Below are 17735 nucleotides of genomic sequence, written 5' to 3'. Positions count from 1 at the left end.
GCTCCTTACTGGAAGCAGTCCACCCTCCTGTTTAAGGAGCTCCATTGGCTGCCGTTCATCTACCAGTCCCAATTCAAGGTGCAGGTGCTCACCTACAAAGCCCTAAACGGATTGGGACCCGCCTACCTGAGTGACCGCATCTCTGTGTACGAACCCACATGATCTCTTTGATCATCTGGAGAGGCCCTGCTCACGCTCCCACCTCCATCACAAGCATGATTGGTGGGGACGAGGGACAGGGCCTTCTCAGTGATGGCCCCTCGACTTTGGAACTCGCTCCCCAAGGATATCAGGCAGGCCCCAACATTGGCAGTCTTTTGGAGGAGTCTGAAAATGTGGTTGTTCCAGTGTGCCTTCCCAGAATAAGGAAACCCCAATCAATTTGTCCCGAATGCACTTTATTGGAGATCTAGGATCGTCTGCACACCCCACCTGTCTCCAAAATACCTCTCCTATTTCACCTGGTCATGCCCAGCTTTTTTTTAACAATTTTAATTGTTACACTTGGCCCTGCCATAGTTAATTGTTACTGTTTGCTGCTTGTTTATGAATCTATTTATTGTTGTATTGTTGTTGTTGTTTTGCTGATGTATTTGGGCTCGGCCTCTTGTAAGCCGCACCGAGTCCTTCGGGAGATGGGAACGGGGTAGAAATAAAGGTTTATTATTATGTATTCTCGAAGGCTTTCATTGCCGGAATCCATGGGTTGTTGTAGGTTTTTCCGGGCTATATGGCCATGTTCTGGAGGCAATTTTTCTCCTGACATTTCGCCTGCATCTATGACAAGCATCCTCAGAGGTAATGAGGTCTGTTGGAAATAGGGAAAACTAGGTTTATATATCTGTGGAATGACCAGGGTGGGACAAAGGACTCTTGTCTGCTGGAGCTAGCTGTGGATGTTTCAGCTGATCACCTTGATTTGCATTCAATGGCTTGGTAGCGCCTGGGGGGAATCCTTTGTTGAGAGTGATTTCATGTGCCTGTTTGTTTCCCCTCTGTTGTTTTGCTGCTGTAATTTTAGAGTTTTTTAATACTGGGAGCCAGATTTTGTTCATTTTCATGGTTTGCTATGGCTGATTTCTCTGGTTGAAGTAGTCTGCAGTGCCTTTCATGTTCCTTGATGCCACCAAACGCAGCATTGCCCAGACACGCATCAAGGAACATGAAAGGCACTGCAGACTACTTCAACCAGAGAAATCAGCCATAGCAGAGCACCTGAGGAACCAGCCTGGACGGAGCATATTATTTGAGAACTCAGAAATGCTGGACCACACCAACAACCACCATGTCAGGCTACACAGAGAAGCCACTGAAATCCACAAGAAGCAGGTGGACAATTTCAACAGAAAGGAGGAAACCATGAAAATTTATTTATTTATTTATTTGGTATGCTTGTATACCGCTAATATCTCAGCCTGTGCGGCGACTCATTGCGGTTTACAACATGTTAAAATATACAATTCATTTAAGCATATAAAATTAAAATAAAAATACATACAAAAAACATACACAGTATTGGGCCACCAATACAGATCGGGACATCTCATAGTTAAAATCATCATCCAATTCGTTATCTTGATTGCAATCCATGGTCAGATAAAACATCACATCGAAGGTCAATTGAAGACTTGCTCAAACATCCAGGTTTTTAGTTTTTTCCTAAATGCCATTAGCGAGGTGGCTGATCTTAATTCAGTAGGGAGGGCATTCCAAAGCCGGGGGGCCACCACAGAAAAGGCCCTATCTCTCGTTCCCACGAGCCGCACCTGTGAAGCAGGTGGGATAGAGAGAAGGGCTTCTCCTGAAGATCTAAGGGTCCTGGTGGGCTGATAGGCCGAGATACGTTCGGATAGGTATGTAGGGCCAGAACCGTTTAGGGCTTTAAAGGTCAAAACCAGCACTTTGAATTGGGCTCGGTAGCTAATCGGTAGCCAGTGAAGCTGGTACAGCAGAGGAGTTGTGTGCTCCCTGCGTCCAGCCCCTGTTAATACCATGGCTGCCGCCCGTTGGACTAGTTGGAGCTTCCGGGCCGTCTTCAAAGGCAACCCCACGTAGAGAGTGTTGCAGTAATCAAGACGGGATGTAACCAGAGCGTGGACTACCGTGGCCAAGTCAGACTTCCCAAGGTACGGTCGCAGTTGGCGCACGAGTCTTAACTGTGCGAATGCTCCCCTGGTCACCGCCGAAACCTGGGGCTCCAGGCTCAGCGATGAGTGAACACAATCTGGCTGCCACCAGTATTAAAAACTCAAAAATTACAGCAGAAAAACAACAGAGGGGAAACAAACAGGCACATGAAATCACCCTCAACAAAAGATTCCCCCCAGGCGCTTCCAAGCCATTGAATGCTAATCAAGGTGATCAGCTGAAACATTCACAGCTAGCTCCAGCAAACAAGAGTCCTTTGTCTCACCCTGGTCATTCCACAGATATATAAACCCATTTTCCTAGTTCCAACAGACCTCACTACCTCTGAGGATGCTTGCCACAGATGCAGGCAAAACGTCAGGAGAAAGATTGCCTCCAGAACATGGCCATATAGCCCGGAAAAACCTACAACAACCCATTTATTATTATTATTATAGTGTATTTCTGAAGGTAGACCCGGGAGACCTTGCAAAACAATGTTCAAACTACGAGTACACACTGCTTTGCAGATAGAAATAGATGAATGGATCCCAGTTGTGTTTGAAATGCATCACAGAGATCTTGAAGCCTCCAACCAATTTGCAAAAGGAAGCCAATAACTGGCTGAGCCCAGAGAACCCTCACAAGAGAGACAAGAGAGAGGCCCAGGAGGCTCAGGGGTGGAAAGGGAAAGGGAAGCTTTGAGAATTATCTAGCGAGACTTAGAGTCAACATCTCAATAAGCTGCAGGCTGGCAGGGATTTCAAAGCATTTAAATCTCTTGTAATAATTACAAAACTGTTTGGGATTTTTTAAAAAGACTATTTTGTCAGGGGTGGGGGGGTGAGGGGGTTGAGCTGCTTCGGCAATTTCCATCCACGGGCTCTTTTGAAATGTTGCTTCCATCGAAGGGAAGAGATCCTCTGCCAAGCCTGGCTTCGAATACTTCTGTGACGTTTTATGTTGCTCTTCCTTTTTAGTTTTACTGTCACTCACATGCTGAGTTCGGGGCCGTTTCCCCCTACGGCTTCCCCTCCAGCTTTCTGGCATCTGGGGTGTTGTAGGTTTTGGTCCAGATCCATCATTGTTTGAGTCCACAGTGCTCTCTGGATGGAGGTGAACTACAACTCCCAAACTCAAGGTCAATGCCCACCAAACACTTATTTTTTGTTAGTCATGGGAGTTCTGTGTCCCAAGTTCGGTTCAATCCTTCATTGGTGGAGTTCAGAATGCTCTTTGATTGTCGGTGAACTATAAATCCCAGCAACTACAACTTCCAAATGACAAAATCAATCCCCCTGCAACCCCACCAGTATTCAAATTTGGACATATCGGGTATTTGTGCCAAAATTGGTCCAGTGAATTAAAATACATCCTGTGTATCAGATATTTGCATAATGATTCATGACGGGGTATGTAATGTAATTCCCCTTTATTGGTTTGTTAGCCATGTGATTGTGAATCCAATGCAGTTGCATAGAATCTGTGTGCTTTAAAGTTATTGAAAAGTTATTCATGACATCTCCATGCTGTGCAGCCCTGGGAGTCATAATTTTCCAAGGTACATACCCTTCTCTGGGTGCATTTACAACATGGAATGAATGCCCTTGCCCCTCACTTTAAATACCATGGCTCCATGCAATGGAGTCCTCCTGGGAGTTATAGTTTCCCAAGGAAACAACCAGGCACATCTTAACACCTCTCAACAAAAGATTTTCCCAGGCTCAGGCAGGCCTTCAAATGCTAATGAAGGTGGTCAGTCGAAACATTCCCACCTAGCTCCAGCAGGGAAGAGCTCCTTGCCCCACCCTGGTCCTTCCACAGATATATAAACCCACTGTCCTAATTCCAACAGACCTCACTACCTCTGAGGATGCTTGCCATAGATGCAGGCGAAATGTCAGGAGAGAATGCCTCTGGAACATGGCCCTATAGCCCGAAAAAACCCACAAGAACCTATCTTTATTCTTGTTTTGCAGGCCTCCATTATTGAACCCGAACGCAAGACCTCCGAACTGGACCTCCTGAAAGTGAGTGTTTCCCTCAATCCATTAACATGTTTGTCTTGAGCAGAGTTTTCCTCTTCCTGGATGGTTGGCTTGGGCACTGTTTACACAGGTTTGTTTGTAAACAAAGAAACAACCCCCCCCCCCCCGCCCCCCATTGTACGAAGGTCTATGACTTCTCCCTTACAAACAGTTCTGTCCCTTTAAAATCCTAGAATCCTAGAGTGGGAAGAGCCCTCCTGGGCCATCCTCCAGTCCAACCCCATTCTGCCAAGAAGCAGGAATATTGCATTCAAATCACCCCCGACAGATGGCCATCCAGCCTCTGTTTAAGAGCTTCCAAAGAAGGAGCCTCCACCACACTCCCTCCAGGACAGAGAGTTCCACTGCTGAACGGCTCTCTTAGTCAGGAAGTTCTTCCTCATGTTCAGGCGGAATCTCCTCTCGTTGTTTGAAGCCATTGTTCCGTGTCCTAGTCTCCAGGGAAGCAGAAAACAAGCTTGCTCCCTCCTCCTCCTCCCTGTGGCTTCCTCACGTATTTATACATGGCCCTCCTCATGTCTCCCCTCAGCCTTCTCTTCTTCAGGCTAAACATGCCCAGCACCTTAAGCCGCTCCTCATAGGTCTTGTTCTCCAGACCCTTGATCTGCTCCCTCCTCCCTGTGGCTTCCTCTCACATAATTATACATGGCCCTCCTCATGTCTCCTCTCATCCTTCTCTTCTTCAGGCTAAACATGCCCAGCTCCTTAAGCCGCTCCTCATAGGGCTTGTTCTCCAAACCCTGGATCATTTTAGCCTCCCTCCTCTGGACACATTATCTCACCCTGAGTTTTTCAATCATTTTTTGTACATGCGACCCGCTCATTGTCATGATGTTTGGTTTACTGTATTTATTTATTTATTTATTTAAATGTTTTGTGTTTATATGCTTATATGTTTTATACTTCAATGTTATGTTGTTTATTTTATTGAAAATTGTATCTCATTGTATTGTAATTTGTTGTTTGGGATTGGCCTCATGTAAGTCGCTCCGAGTCTCCATTGGGGAGATGGTGGTGGGGTAGAAATAAAGATTATTATTATTATTATTATTATTATTATTATTATTATTATTATTGAGGAAAGGATGGAGTGAGTGTGTGAGAAGGGGGAGGAGGGAGGAGTGGGTGGAGCCACTCCTAGGAGGGGGCGGTCCTACACCTCGTGGGCACTGAGGCAGGACATATATAGCGTCCCTACTTCACGGATTTTCACTTATCGCGGGTGGTCCTGGAACATAACACCCGCGATAAGTGAGGGAACACAGTACAGGACTCCGTAGCCTTGAGCCATGGCAGTTAAAGTGGAGTCACTTCGTATTCATTCTTTCATGTAGATGCATCCCATAAGCCATCTATAAGTTGGGCTTAAAGCCAACCTTAGAATCCTAGAATCCTAGAATTGGAAGAGACCTGGTGGACCATCATCCAGCCCAACTCCATTCTGCCAAGAAGCAGGAATGTTGCATTCAAAGCACACCTGACAGATGGCCACCCAGCCTCTGATTCAAAGCTTCCACCAAAGCTTCTCCGGGGCAGAGAGTTCCACTGCTGAATGGCTCTCACAGTCAGGAAGTTTTTCCTCGTGTTCAGATGGAATCTCCTTTCTTGGAGTTTGAAGCCATTGTTCCAGGGAAGCAGAAAACAAGCTTGCTCCCTCCTCCCTGTGGCTTCCTCTCACATATTTATACATGGCCCTCATCATGTCTCCTCTCAGCCTTCTCTTCTTCAGGCTAAACATGCCCAGCTCCTTAAGCCGCTCCTCATAGGGCTTGTTCTCCAGACCCTTGGTCATTTGAGTCATCCTCTTCCTCTGGACACATTCCAGCTTAGAGTCAATACCTCTCTTGAATTGTGGTGCCCAGAATTGGACACAATATTCCAGGTAAAGTGGTCTAACCAAGGCAGAATAGAGCATGGGGAGCAGGACTTCCCTAGATCTAGACACTAGGCTCCTATTGATGCCTGAGGCCAACATCCCATTGGCTTTTTTTGCCGCCACATCACATTCCTGGCTCATGTTTCCCTTCCTGTCCACGAGGACTCCAAGATCTTTTTCACACGTCCTGCTCTCGAGCCAGGCATTGTCCCCCATTCTGTATCTTTGCATTTCGTTTTTTCTGCCTAAGTGGAGTATCTTGCAATTGTCCCTGTTGAACTTCATTTTGTTAGTTTTGGCCCTTCATCTCTCTAATCTGTCAAGATCGTTTTGAATTCTTAAAAACTGTGGCATAGACACTGAGAAGTGAGAAGTCCTGGCCCTGGAGTGCTCTAACTGGAGGTCAGCTGTGACCAGCAGTGCTGCGGAGTTCAAGGAATATTGCATTCAAATCACCCCTGACAGATGGCCATCCAGCCATCCAGGAAGGTGCGTCAAGACAATCCTGGCTGGGACCACCTTCCACCTGGAAGCCAATGTCCTCACTGCAGGAGAACATGCGGGTCATTAACAGGGCTCCACTTTGGCCACCTACAGACCCACGGCCAAGACGCTCCACTTGGAGGACCATCATCCTCGGTTATGGGGGATAGCCTAAGTAAGTAAGCCAGCCATGAATGCTCCAAAGACCCCACATCTCCCACCTCAAGCCTTGCGCCAAGGACAAGTGAGGCGTCCTAGCAAAAGTCTTGGCAGAAGACATCTGAGAGACGGCACAGCCTCAGAAGTTAATTGAGTGTTTGAAACGTGGTGAGGGGAGTCGCTGAGGCAGCAGAAAAGCCCGGGGAGTTCAGCATGCAAGAGATCTTTCAGCGCTTGCGGAAATGAAACGCAACCCTTAAAAGGAGGGAGGGATAACTTTGCCCAGCCCTCTCCCTTCCTTCCTCTCGCTTTCCGTCCTTTGTGATCTCCAGCAAATTGCCTGCAAAAGCTCCGAAGGCGAAGAAGCGTTGGCGATAAGGACAAGGGAAGGGAAGGCCGAGCTCAGCAACAGATGGGAAGGGGCCGGAGTGCGTCTACACTGGAGGACTGATGCAGTTTGACCCGTGACCTGGTCAATGTTGTTGGACTCCAGCCAGCCCCACCAGGTCAATCAAGGACACCAGATGACACAATTTGGAAAAACAAAACCTGCTCCTGGCTTGAAAGTGTTTCTTCCTGTTTAATTGTGCAGTACTTACATTATATTTGTCGTGTCAGGGCAACCAGTCCATTGTATTGCATTTCTAACAGAACAAAACAAACACAGATATAAAAACACAAAGTTTGCAAACTTGGTAGTTGGTTAAATGTCCTTTGACCAGTCTCTGTCCCCTTGGAGTGCCTCTGGTGTTGCCACAAGGAGGTCCTCCCTGGTGCATCATGTGGAAGAAGGGCTCAGGGTGCATTGCAGCAGGTGGTCAGTGGTTTGCTCCTCTCCACACTCGCATGTTGTGGACTCCACTTTGTGGCCCCAATTCTTGAGGTTGGCTCTGCATCTCGTGGTGCCAGAGCACAGTCTGTTCAGCGCCTTCCAAGTCTATGTGCCCAGGGGGGAGTCTCTCATTTGGTATCAACCATTGATTGAGGTTCTGGGTTTGAGCCTGCCACTTTTGGACTCTCGCTTGCTGAGGTGTTCCAGCGAGTGTCTCTGTAGATCTTAGAAAACTATTTCTTGATTTAAGTCATTGATGTGCTGGCTGAGACCCAAACAGGGGATGAGCTGGAGATGTCTCTGCCTTGGTCCTTTCACTCTTGGCTGCTCCTTCCCGGCGGATGTCAGGTGGTGCAATACCGGCTAGACAGTGTCATTTCTCCCGTGGTGTAGGGCGCAGACACCCCGTGATCATGCGGCCTGTCTCATTAAGAGCCACATCCACTGTTTTAGCGTGGTGAGATGTGTTCCACTCTGGGCATGCATACTCAACAGCAGAGTAGCATAGCACAAGGGCAGATGTCTTCACTGTGTCTGGTTGTGATCCCCAGGTTGTGCCAGTCAGCTTTCGTATGATATTGTTTCTAGCACCCACTTTTTGCTTGATGTTCAGGCAGTGCTAGTACTTACATTGAACGTAGCTGTTCAACTCTGGAGACTTTGTTTTTGTGGCTTCCACAAACTATGTTGAATTGGTTGAGACTCGAAGGGACATTCTCGGAAGAACGAGAGCCAAATGTGCTGCAAGACGGCCCTCGAATAAACTTTTCCCGTGTTTCTAAGATAGAACCAATTAGGAAATGAGATTTATAACCCAGGAACAAAAAATTATATTACATGTTATGATATCTGAGTGGCACAGATCGAAGGCTGGCATTGATCAATATGGATCGGTGGTATGGGCTGGTTAGCACGCATTAGAGTTGTGCGCAGAATTCGTTTTTCCCATTTCTTTCGTTTCTTCGGGAGCACGAAACGAGAAGCCCTCTCCTCACGTGAAAATCAATCTCTGCTCCAAGCCAGCTTTCATCTGTAGCCGAGGGCCTCCCAGAACTTGCCCCCTTGCCTTGGAAAGAGAGTGTGTGTGTGGCGTGGGGTGCAGGCCCAAAAAGCAAGGGCACATGCCAGTGCTTGCAGCCACGTTCTTCTTACTCTAGAGTAATAGGTGTTTGGCTCCATGTACTGGGAGGCAAGTGCGCTTTATGGGCCTGCACACCACACACGCACTCTCTTTCCAAGCAGAGTGCATGTGTGGTGTGCAGGCCTAGAGAGTGTGCTTGGCAGCAATCAAGCACCTCCTACTCTTGAGTAAAGATGTTTGGTGCAGGCGTGCACACTTTCCAGGCCTGCATGCCACACTTGGTTGAAGGTACTGGCAGGTGCATGCGCTTTCTGGGCCTGCACGCCATTCACGGACTCTCTTTCCAAGGAGAGTGTGTGTGACGTGCCGTGCAGGTCTGGAAAGTGTGCGTGTCTGCAGCCAAACGCCTCCTACTCTAAAGTAAGAGATTTTTGGATACAGGAGCTTGTACTTTCTGAGCCTGCACACCATGCCACACACGCACTCCCCTGGGAAAGAGAGTGCATGTGTGGCGTGGTGTGCAGGCCCAAAAAGGAAGGGCACCTGCCAGTGCTTGCAGCCAAGTGCCTCTTACACTAGAGTAAGAGGCAATGACTCCATGTACTGGGAGGCAAGTGCGCTTTATGGGCCTGCACACCACACATGCACTCTCTTTCCAAGCAGAGTGTGTGTGTAGTGTGCAGGCCTAAAGAGTGTGCTTGCTAGTAGCCAAGAACCTCCTACTCTTGAGCTAAGGATGTTTGGTGCAGGTGTGCACACTTTCCAGGCCTGCACGCCACACTTGGTTGAAGGTACTGGCAGGTGCATGCGCTTTCTGGGCCTGCACGCCATTCACGGACTCTCTTTCCAAAGAGAGAGTGTGTGACGTGCCGTGCAGGCCTGGAAAGTGTGCGTGTCTGCAGCCAAACGCCTCCTATTCTCTCTAGTAAGAGATGTTTGGCTACAGGAGCTTGTCCTTTCTGAGCCTGCACGCCATACCACACACGCACTCTCCTGGGAAAGAGAGTGTGTGCGTGGCATGGTGTGCAGGCCTAAAAAGCAAGGGCACCTGCCAGTGCTTGCAGCAAGTGCCTCTTACACTAGAGTAAGAGGCGTTTGGCTCCATGTACTGGGAAGCAAGTGCGCTTTATGGGCCTGCACACCACACGCACACTCTCTTTCCTAGCAGAGTGCATGTGTGATGTGCAGGCCTAGAGAGTGTGCTTTCCCCCAGCCAAGCACCTCCTACTCTTGAGCAAAATATGTTTGGTGCAGGCATGCACACTTTCCAGGCCTGCATGCCACACTTGGTTGAAGGTAGTGGCAGGCGCATGCGCTTTCTGGGCCTGCACGCCACACATGCACTCTCTTTCCAAGGAGAGAGTGTGTGTGACGTGGAGTGCAGGTCTGGAAAGTGTGTGTGTCTGCAGCCAAGCGCATCCTACTCTAAAGTAAGAGATGTTTGGCTGCAGGCGCATGCGCTTTCTAAGCCTGCATGCCATGCCACACATGCACTCCCCTTGGAAAGAGAGTGCATGTGTGGTGTGGTGTGCAGGCCCAGAAAGCACGTGCGCCTTCAGCTTAACACCTCATCTACGGTAGAAACAGCAGGTAAGAAACCTCCTTAAAGTGCATGCCAGGCATGGGAACCTGGGTGGGAAGCCCTCCCCCAGAGTGGTCCAATAGAAAACGGACCTTTCGAGGCTGGCCCCAAATTGAAAACTGATTTTGGGAAGCTTCCAAAAAATGGATCGGGGCTCCACCGAAAGCCGGGACACAAAACAAGTCAACGTTTACTCAAAATGTCCCTTCCTCAGAAACGGGGGCCTATTGAGCCCGTGCCTGGCATGAAATGGGTCCGGTTGCCCCAATCCCACTCAAGATTCTCTTGTCCACGTGATGGGATTCTGAAATGCACCACGTTCCTCCTAAAAATCCAACAGCATCACTAGAATTGCACACAGTCCTTGGCAAGGGAAGTAGGGGCACCTGGTTGCCAGGAGCAGCCGTGTTGTAGCAACAGCTTAGTCGCCATCGATGCCCCAGGGGAGCCAAGGCAGGACCGGGAACCTGGTGCCTACACCTGGCTGGGTCTCACCAGAAGAGAAGATCTCCTCTCCTCTCCTCTCCATGCTGGGGACCACACCTGTAAGTTTAGGCTGGACTGTATTTCTATTGTAATCTTCCAGGTGGGCCGCTGACAGGTGTGGAGGGATGAATGCCTGACCGGCACACCTTGTTTGCTTTGTGGTTCCAGAGTTGCCATCTGCAACTGACAGGCACTTGGCAACCAGCGCAGAAGTTTGTTTCCGATCTCTGGGGGAGGGATGAGGCCAATCTTCCTGGTCGCTTCGCTCGAGGAATTGTTCCTGACTCCTTCCGGAGTGGTTTCAGGCATTTTTGCCCATTCAGAAGTTGGAAATGACGTTGTACTATCGGCCATTTTCCTCTACTGTGAGTAACTGGACACCAGGGAAGAAAAGGGGGTTGAAATAGTGGTGGGTGGTAGTAGTCCACACGTGAATCCATATTGTGGAGAGACCCCATTTCTTCCCTTGTGAGATGCCATCAATTGTAAGATGCACCCTCATTTCAGTAAGGCCCCTTTTACACTGCCGTATAAAACCCAGATTATCTGCTTTGAACTGGATTATATGGCAGTGCAGACTCATCTAACCCAATTCAAAGCAGATAACTTTGATAATCTGGGTTATGTGGCAGTATAGAAGGGGCCTTCAAGGCAACCAATTTTGGAGATGGTTCTCTAAGGGGGAAATGCCTTTAAAATGGAACAATGGCTTCAAACGAAGATGAGACTGCAAGTTTGGACCCCTTTCAATCAGGCTTCCGTTCAGGTCATGGGACAGAGACGGTCTTGGTAGCTATTCCTGACGAAATTCGTCGTCAGTGAGACCAAGGCGGATCAGCGCTATTGGTACTCTGCATTCGACACCGTGGACCATGACTTGCTGATCCATTGATTGGCTCTGTCTGGTGTACGAGGTTTAGCCCTGAAATGGTTCAGTTCGTTCCTCCGGGACCGGAGACAGAGGGTGGAGTGGTCAGGCCAAAGCCCTGAGAGCTCCTGCCTTTGCTGGGTTCCCCAGGGTGCCATCCTCCTCTCGCCCCTGTTATTTCACATCTATGTCCGGCCACTTGCTGGTGCGGAGCTTTGGCCGAGAGTGCTACCCGTATGCAGATGATACCCAGCTACTCTTGCGTCTCGAACCTGGGACTGCGATTCCTGAGAACTTTAGGCTGTGTTTGGAAGCAGTGATGAGTTGGCTGCGAGGGAGCAGACTCAAAGTCAATCCTGCAAAAACGGAGATCCTCTGGCCCGGCCAGCCGCCAGAATTAACCCAGTCTCTGCCTGATTTTGATGGGGAAGTTCTGGTTCCGCCTGCCACTGTTGAAAGCCTTAAAGGGGTTGTGTTGAACTCATCGCTGACGACAGAGGCCCAGATCACTGCCATAAGGAAGCAGGCCTTTTCTCACCTTCGCCAGGCAAGGAAATTGGCATCCGACCTTTCGGGAGAAGCATTGGCAACAGTAATCCACGCCACAGTCACCACCAGGTTGGACTATTGCAATGCCTTATATGCCGGCCTTCCAAAGTCAACGACCCAGAAGATTCGGATGGTCCAAAATGCGGCGGCCAGGCTGCTAGCGGGATCATCTCTAAGATCCCATATGACACCGATTCTGCAACAACTGCATTGGCTACCAAGAGAACACGGATCTTTGACAAGCGACTGATCTTGACATTGAGAGCTCAAAATGGCCAAGGACCTTTCTATCTCAGGGACCGCCTCATTCCTTTTCTCCATCCATGGTCACCTCGATCCACCCAGGAAAATCTCCTCTACAGACCGGGCCCCAGGGAGGGAGGGACACCTGGAAGCTACAAGGCATCATAGAGCTTTCTCGACCTCTGCTCCAATTCTGTGGAACTCTTTGCCTCCATACATTAGAGCAATGTCGGAGTTGCGACCTTTTGTAAAGGCACTCAAGACTTGGCTGCTTGGTTGTGCATTTAAGTCATCAGATCTAACTTGCCAAATAGTCACTGTTGGATGTGAAGTGAAGTGAAACAACAGGAAAGGAGATTCCGTCTGAACATGAGAAAGAACTTCCTGACTGTGAGAGCCGTTTAGCACTGGAACTCTCTGCCCCGGAGGGAGTGTGGTGGAGGCTCCTTCTTTGGAAGCTTTGAAACAGAGGCTGGATGGCCATCTGTCAGGGGTGATTTGAATGCAACATTCCTGCTTCTTGGGAGAATGGGCTTGGACTGGAAGATGGCCCAGGAGGTCTCTTCCAACTCTGGGATTTTGTCATTCAATGAAATGCGGCCATACATTTTGATCCCACTTTAACAACTATGGCTCAAGGCAATGGAATCGTTGGAGTTGTAGTTTGGTGAGGCAGCAGCACTCTCGGGTTAGAAAGACTCAAGGACTTAGTATTTTACTTTCAGTATTTATATCCCGCCCTTCTCACCCCGAAGGGGACTCAGAGCGAATCACATAACACGTATCCTGCACCCATTCAATGCCGTCATACAATGACAACATAGAGAGAGGTATAGAGAGGCTTCCCCCATCTTCGGCGTCTTGGAGGCCGTGCTCAGTCCCGGCCATGGGGTGTGGGAGGGGGTGCGGCTGTCACTCCAACTTCCATGCTGAAGAGCTTTTTTGTTCATCAGCTTCCTCGTTGATCGACTCGGTGGCATTTTTCTGGCATTTTGTGTAAGCCGCATCGAGTCCCTTGGGGAGATGGCAGCGGGGCACAAATAAAGTATCATTATTATTATTATTATTATTATTATTATTATTTCCTTCTGGGTGTCCAAATACCTCCCTGCTTTTAAAGTGGTACCTTTTTATCTACTCAGAATTGTAGTGTCAAAGGCTTGCATAGCTGGAATCACTGGGTTGTTGTAGGTTTTTGAGGCTATATGGCCATGTTCTAGAAGCATTCTCTACTGACATTTCGCCTGCATCTATGGCAAGCATCCTCAGAGGTGGATGCTTGCCATAGATGCCCCATAGATGCAGGCAAAACATCAGGAGAGAATGCTTCTAGAACATGGCTATATAGCCCAAAAAACCTACAACTACTCATAACTGCTGTTTTCAATTTGCTAGGTTGGCAGGAGCTGGGCTGAAGGTCAGGAGCTCACCCTGATGCGGGGCTCTGAACTGCCAATCTTCTGATTAGCAAACTTGATGGGAATTATGGTTCCCATAATTATATAAGATTGAGCTGTAGAAGTTCAAGTGGCCTTAATTCCTGGGGGGAATGTATTCATCAAATATGTAAAAAAAAGATGGAGAGTGGATGATTTTGTTTTGATCTGGATCGCAAGCCACCTGGGGTTTCGGGATGGCAGAACGGAGGAATGTTTAGCACAATAATCTGAAAACGTGGCCCTGCTTTGCCTAAGAGTCGCCCCAACCCTACCTGAGAGGGGAAGGATGGCCATAAGGGTGACAAAGGCTTGCCTACACCTGTCCAACTCTGACCGTAACCCCTCGCTTTGCTTCTCGCAGCTCCCGCAAGGCGAGTTGCCGCCCCACGAGGCTTTTTCTGCGATCCTGCCGGAAAAGGATTATGACAGGTACAGTGGAAACATTTCAGATTGTGTGGTTTTAATATGGAACTGAATGTATTGTCGAAGGCTTTCATGGCCGGAATCACTGGGTTGCTGTAGGTTTTTTAGGGCTATATGGCCATGGTCTAGAGGCATTCTCTCCTGACGTTTCGCCTGCATCTATGGCAAGCATCCTCAGAGGTTGTGAGGTCTGTTGGAAACTAGGATGGTTGGGTTTATATATCTGTGGAAAGACCAGGGTGGGACAAACGACTCTTGTCTGCTGGAGCTAGGTGGGAATGTTTCAACTGACCACCTTGATTAGCATATAATGGCCTGACCGTGCCATTATATATCCATTATAAGGACATCTAATCACCTCTCAACAAAAGTTTGCTCCAGGCAGTGCCAGGCCATTATATGCTAATCAAGGTGGTTATTGAAACATTCACACCTAGCTCCAGCAGACAAGAGTCCTTTGTCCCACCCTGGTCATTCCATTACAAGGACATCTAATCACCTCTCAACAAAAGTTTGCTCCAGGCACAGTCAGGCCATTATATGCTAATCAAGGTGGTCAGTGGAAACATTCACCCCTAGCTCCAGCAGACAAGAGTCCTTTGCCCCACCCTGGTCATTCCACAGATATATATAAACCCTATTTTCCTAGTTCCAACAGACCTCACTACCTCTGAGGATGCTTGCCATAGATGCAGGCAAAACGTCAGGAGAGAATGCCTGTAGACCATGGCCATATAGCCCGGAAAAACCTACAACAAGGACATCTAATCACCTCTCAACAAAAAGCTTGCTCCAGGCACTGTCAGGCCATTATATGCTAATCAAGGTGGTCAGTTGAAACATTCACACCTAGCTCCAACAGACAAGAGTCCTTTGTCTCACCCTGGTCATTCCCCAGATATATAAACCCATTGTCCTAATTCCAACAGACCTCACACCTCTGAGGATGCTTGCCATAGATGCAGGCGAAACGTCAGGAGAGAATGCCTCTAGACCATGGCCATATAGCCCGAAAAAACCTACAACAACCCATGGAATGGAATGTTTCTGAATGTTTAAAATGTATTCCTATTAATTTTAATATTATTGGAATTGTATGTGTTTTAAGGCATTGAAGAATTGCCTTATATTATTTATTTATTTATTTACAACATTTCTATGCACATGGGGGGTGGCTGGTCATGTGGGACTGGACAGAACACAATTTATTTATTTACCTTATTTACAACTCGCCTTTCTCTACCCTGAAGGGCACTCAAGGCAGATTATAATATAATATAACATAACATAATATAATATATTTTATATACATATAATATTGATAATATTATAATGTAACACAATATAATACTACTACTAATAATATGATATTAGAAATATATATTTTATATTAAATGTAATATTACTAATAACATTACAGTATAATGTTCTAGTAACTACAGTGGTTCTCAACCTTCTTAATGTCACGACCCTCATGTGGTGGTGACCCCCAAGCAAAAAATTATTGTTATTGCTGCTTCATATCTGCAACTTTGCTACTGTTATTATGTAAATATCGGATATGCAGGATGTATTTTCATCACTGGACCAAATTTGAATACTGGTGGGGTTGCGGGGATTAATTTTGTCATTTGGGAGTTGTAGTTGCTGGGATTTATAGTTCACCTACAATCAAAGAGCATGCTTTACTCCACCAACGATGGAACTGAAGCAAACTTGGCGCACACAACTCCCATGGCCAACGGAAAACACTGGAAGGGTTTGGTGGACATTGACCTTGAGCTTTGGAGTTGTAGTTTACCAACATCCAGAGATCACTGTGGACTCAAACAATGATGGATCTGGACCAAACTTGGCACGAATATTCCATATGCCCAAATATGAACACAGATGGAGTTTGGGGAAAATAGACCTTGGCATTTGGGAGTTGTAGTTACTGGGATTTAGAGTTCACCTACAATCAAGAGAATTATGAACCGCACCAATGATAGAATTGGGTGAAACTTTCCACACAGAACACCCATGATCAACAGAAAATGTTGTGTTTTTTAACGGTCTTTGGCAACCCCTTTAAAAACCCCTTGCGACCCCTCCAGGGGTTCCGACCCCCAGGTTGAGAACCACTGTTATAGTGCAATGTAATATATAATATTAATATTGTGCTATGGTAATCATATAATATATTGTATTTACTTTTTACTTGTAAGCCGCTCTGAGCCCCCTTTGGATGGGTAAGAAGGGTGGCATAGAAATGTTGTAGCTAAAATGTTGTAACTGAATAAATAAAAGGCAGGCTGCCTGCAGTTCCTTCTTCCCAAAGACTACGTCCCTGTGAGGGAAATGAAATAGAGACAACAGGACTACTGCACAGTCCAACGTACCCAACTTTTGTCAGGGCAGATCAGCACGGCTATTTCAGATCCTGTCTGATCTTGGAAGCTAAGCAGGGTCAGCTGGTTGATCCTTGGATGGGAGACAGCCAACAAATCCCAGGCGATATGGGCCACAGGATAGAGGCAGGAACTGGCAGAACCACCTCTGAGTATCTTACTTAAAGTAATCCTATAGGGAATCTCCACGTGTTCAGGGGTGACTTGAAAGCATATTGTTAATCTTTCATGCGTAACATACGCATTGATTATTGATGGGAAAGCGATTGCAAAATGTGCTACAGGATGTCCCGCAAAGTTCTGGCCATTTAATAAACTTTACTCATGTTTTAATGACAGAACCAATTAAGACATGACATTTACGACCCAGGAACAAGAAATGTGTTGCATGTTGTGTAATCTGTCCTTCTGGATAATGAACAGGAATGAGGAAAGACTGACACGTTGCTTTATGTTTGGCAGGCCAATCGTGGAAGAAATTCCAGAGGAGGTAAGGAAACTCAGGATCAATAATAATAATAATAATAATAATAATAATAATGAATCTTTTTGCTGGAGGAAAGGATGGGGATGGTCAAAAGTGAATGCCATGAATGGGAAATTATGTGGTTTTACTGTAGCAGCCTGCAAATATTAATCCATGTTTTGATAGGCAGGATATTCTATCTATACTTACTTGCAAATTGACTTCATGTATAGCAGGCATGGGCCAACTTGGGCCCTCCCTCTCTCCCTCCAGGTGGTTTGGACTTCAACTCCCACCATTCCTAACAGCTGGTAGGCTATTGGGAATTGTGGGAGTTGAAGTCCAAAACAGCTTGGTTCTTCTAGGTGTTTTGGATTTCCGCTCCCAGAATTCCTTACCATTATCTAAGCTAGCTGAGGCTTCTGGGATTTGAAGTCCAAAGCCTGCAAACCATTGGGTTGAATGAATGAGGTCTCGCACGGGAGTCACAAGGGAAGGTGGAACGCCCTAGAACAGGCGAGGGCAGACCCGGGCCCCAGATGTGGCCCCTTGGGCTCTTCTCTCAGGCCCTCCTCTCTCTCTCTCTCTCACCATCCTATCCTTCCTTCCTTCTCTTTCCTGCCTCCTTCCCTCTCTTGTTCTCCTTCCTTTCCACTCTTTCGCCTTCCTTCCCTTCTGTCTTT

The 17735-nt window shown here is 47.4% G+C and overlaps 1 protein-coding gene across 1 annotated transcript in view; it reads left to right on the top strand.

Moving 5' to 3' along the window:
- CCDC33 (coiled-coil domain containing 33) overlaps positions 1 to 17735 on the top strand; it is a 183742-nt gene that overhangs the window by 148288 nt on the left and 17719 nt on the right. Inside the window, exons 14-16 of the mRNA XM_067471185.1 lie at positions 4107 to 4157; positions 14135 to 14202; positions 17049 to 17076. Of these exons, the coding sequence (XP_067327286.1) occupies positions 4107 to 4157; positions 14135 to 14202; positions 17049 to 17076 (147 nt within the window). The remainder of the gene's footprint in view (positions 1 to 4106; positions 4158 to 14134; positions 14203 to 17048; positions 17077 to 17735) is intronic.

Source organism: Anolis sagrei, chromosome 9 (assembly GCF_037176765.1).
Source record: "Anolis sagrei isolate rAnoSag1 chromosome 9, rAnoSag1.mat, whole genome shotgun sequence".
In the NCBI taxonomy this organism is placed as follows: domain Eukaryota; kingdom Metazoa; phylum Chordata; class Lepidosauria; order Squamata; family Dactyloidae; genus Anolis; species Anolis sagrei.
The sequence above is the reverse complement of the archived record's forward strand: the minus strand, read 5'-3'. Positions and strand labels throughout refer to the sequence as shown.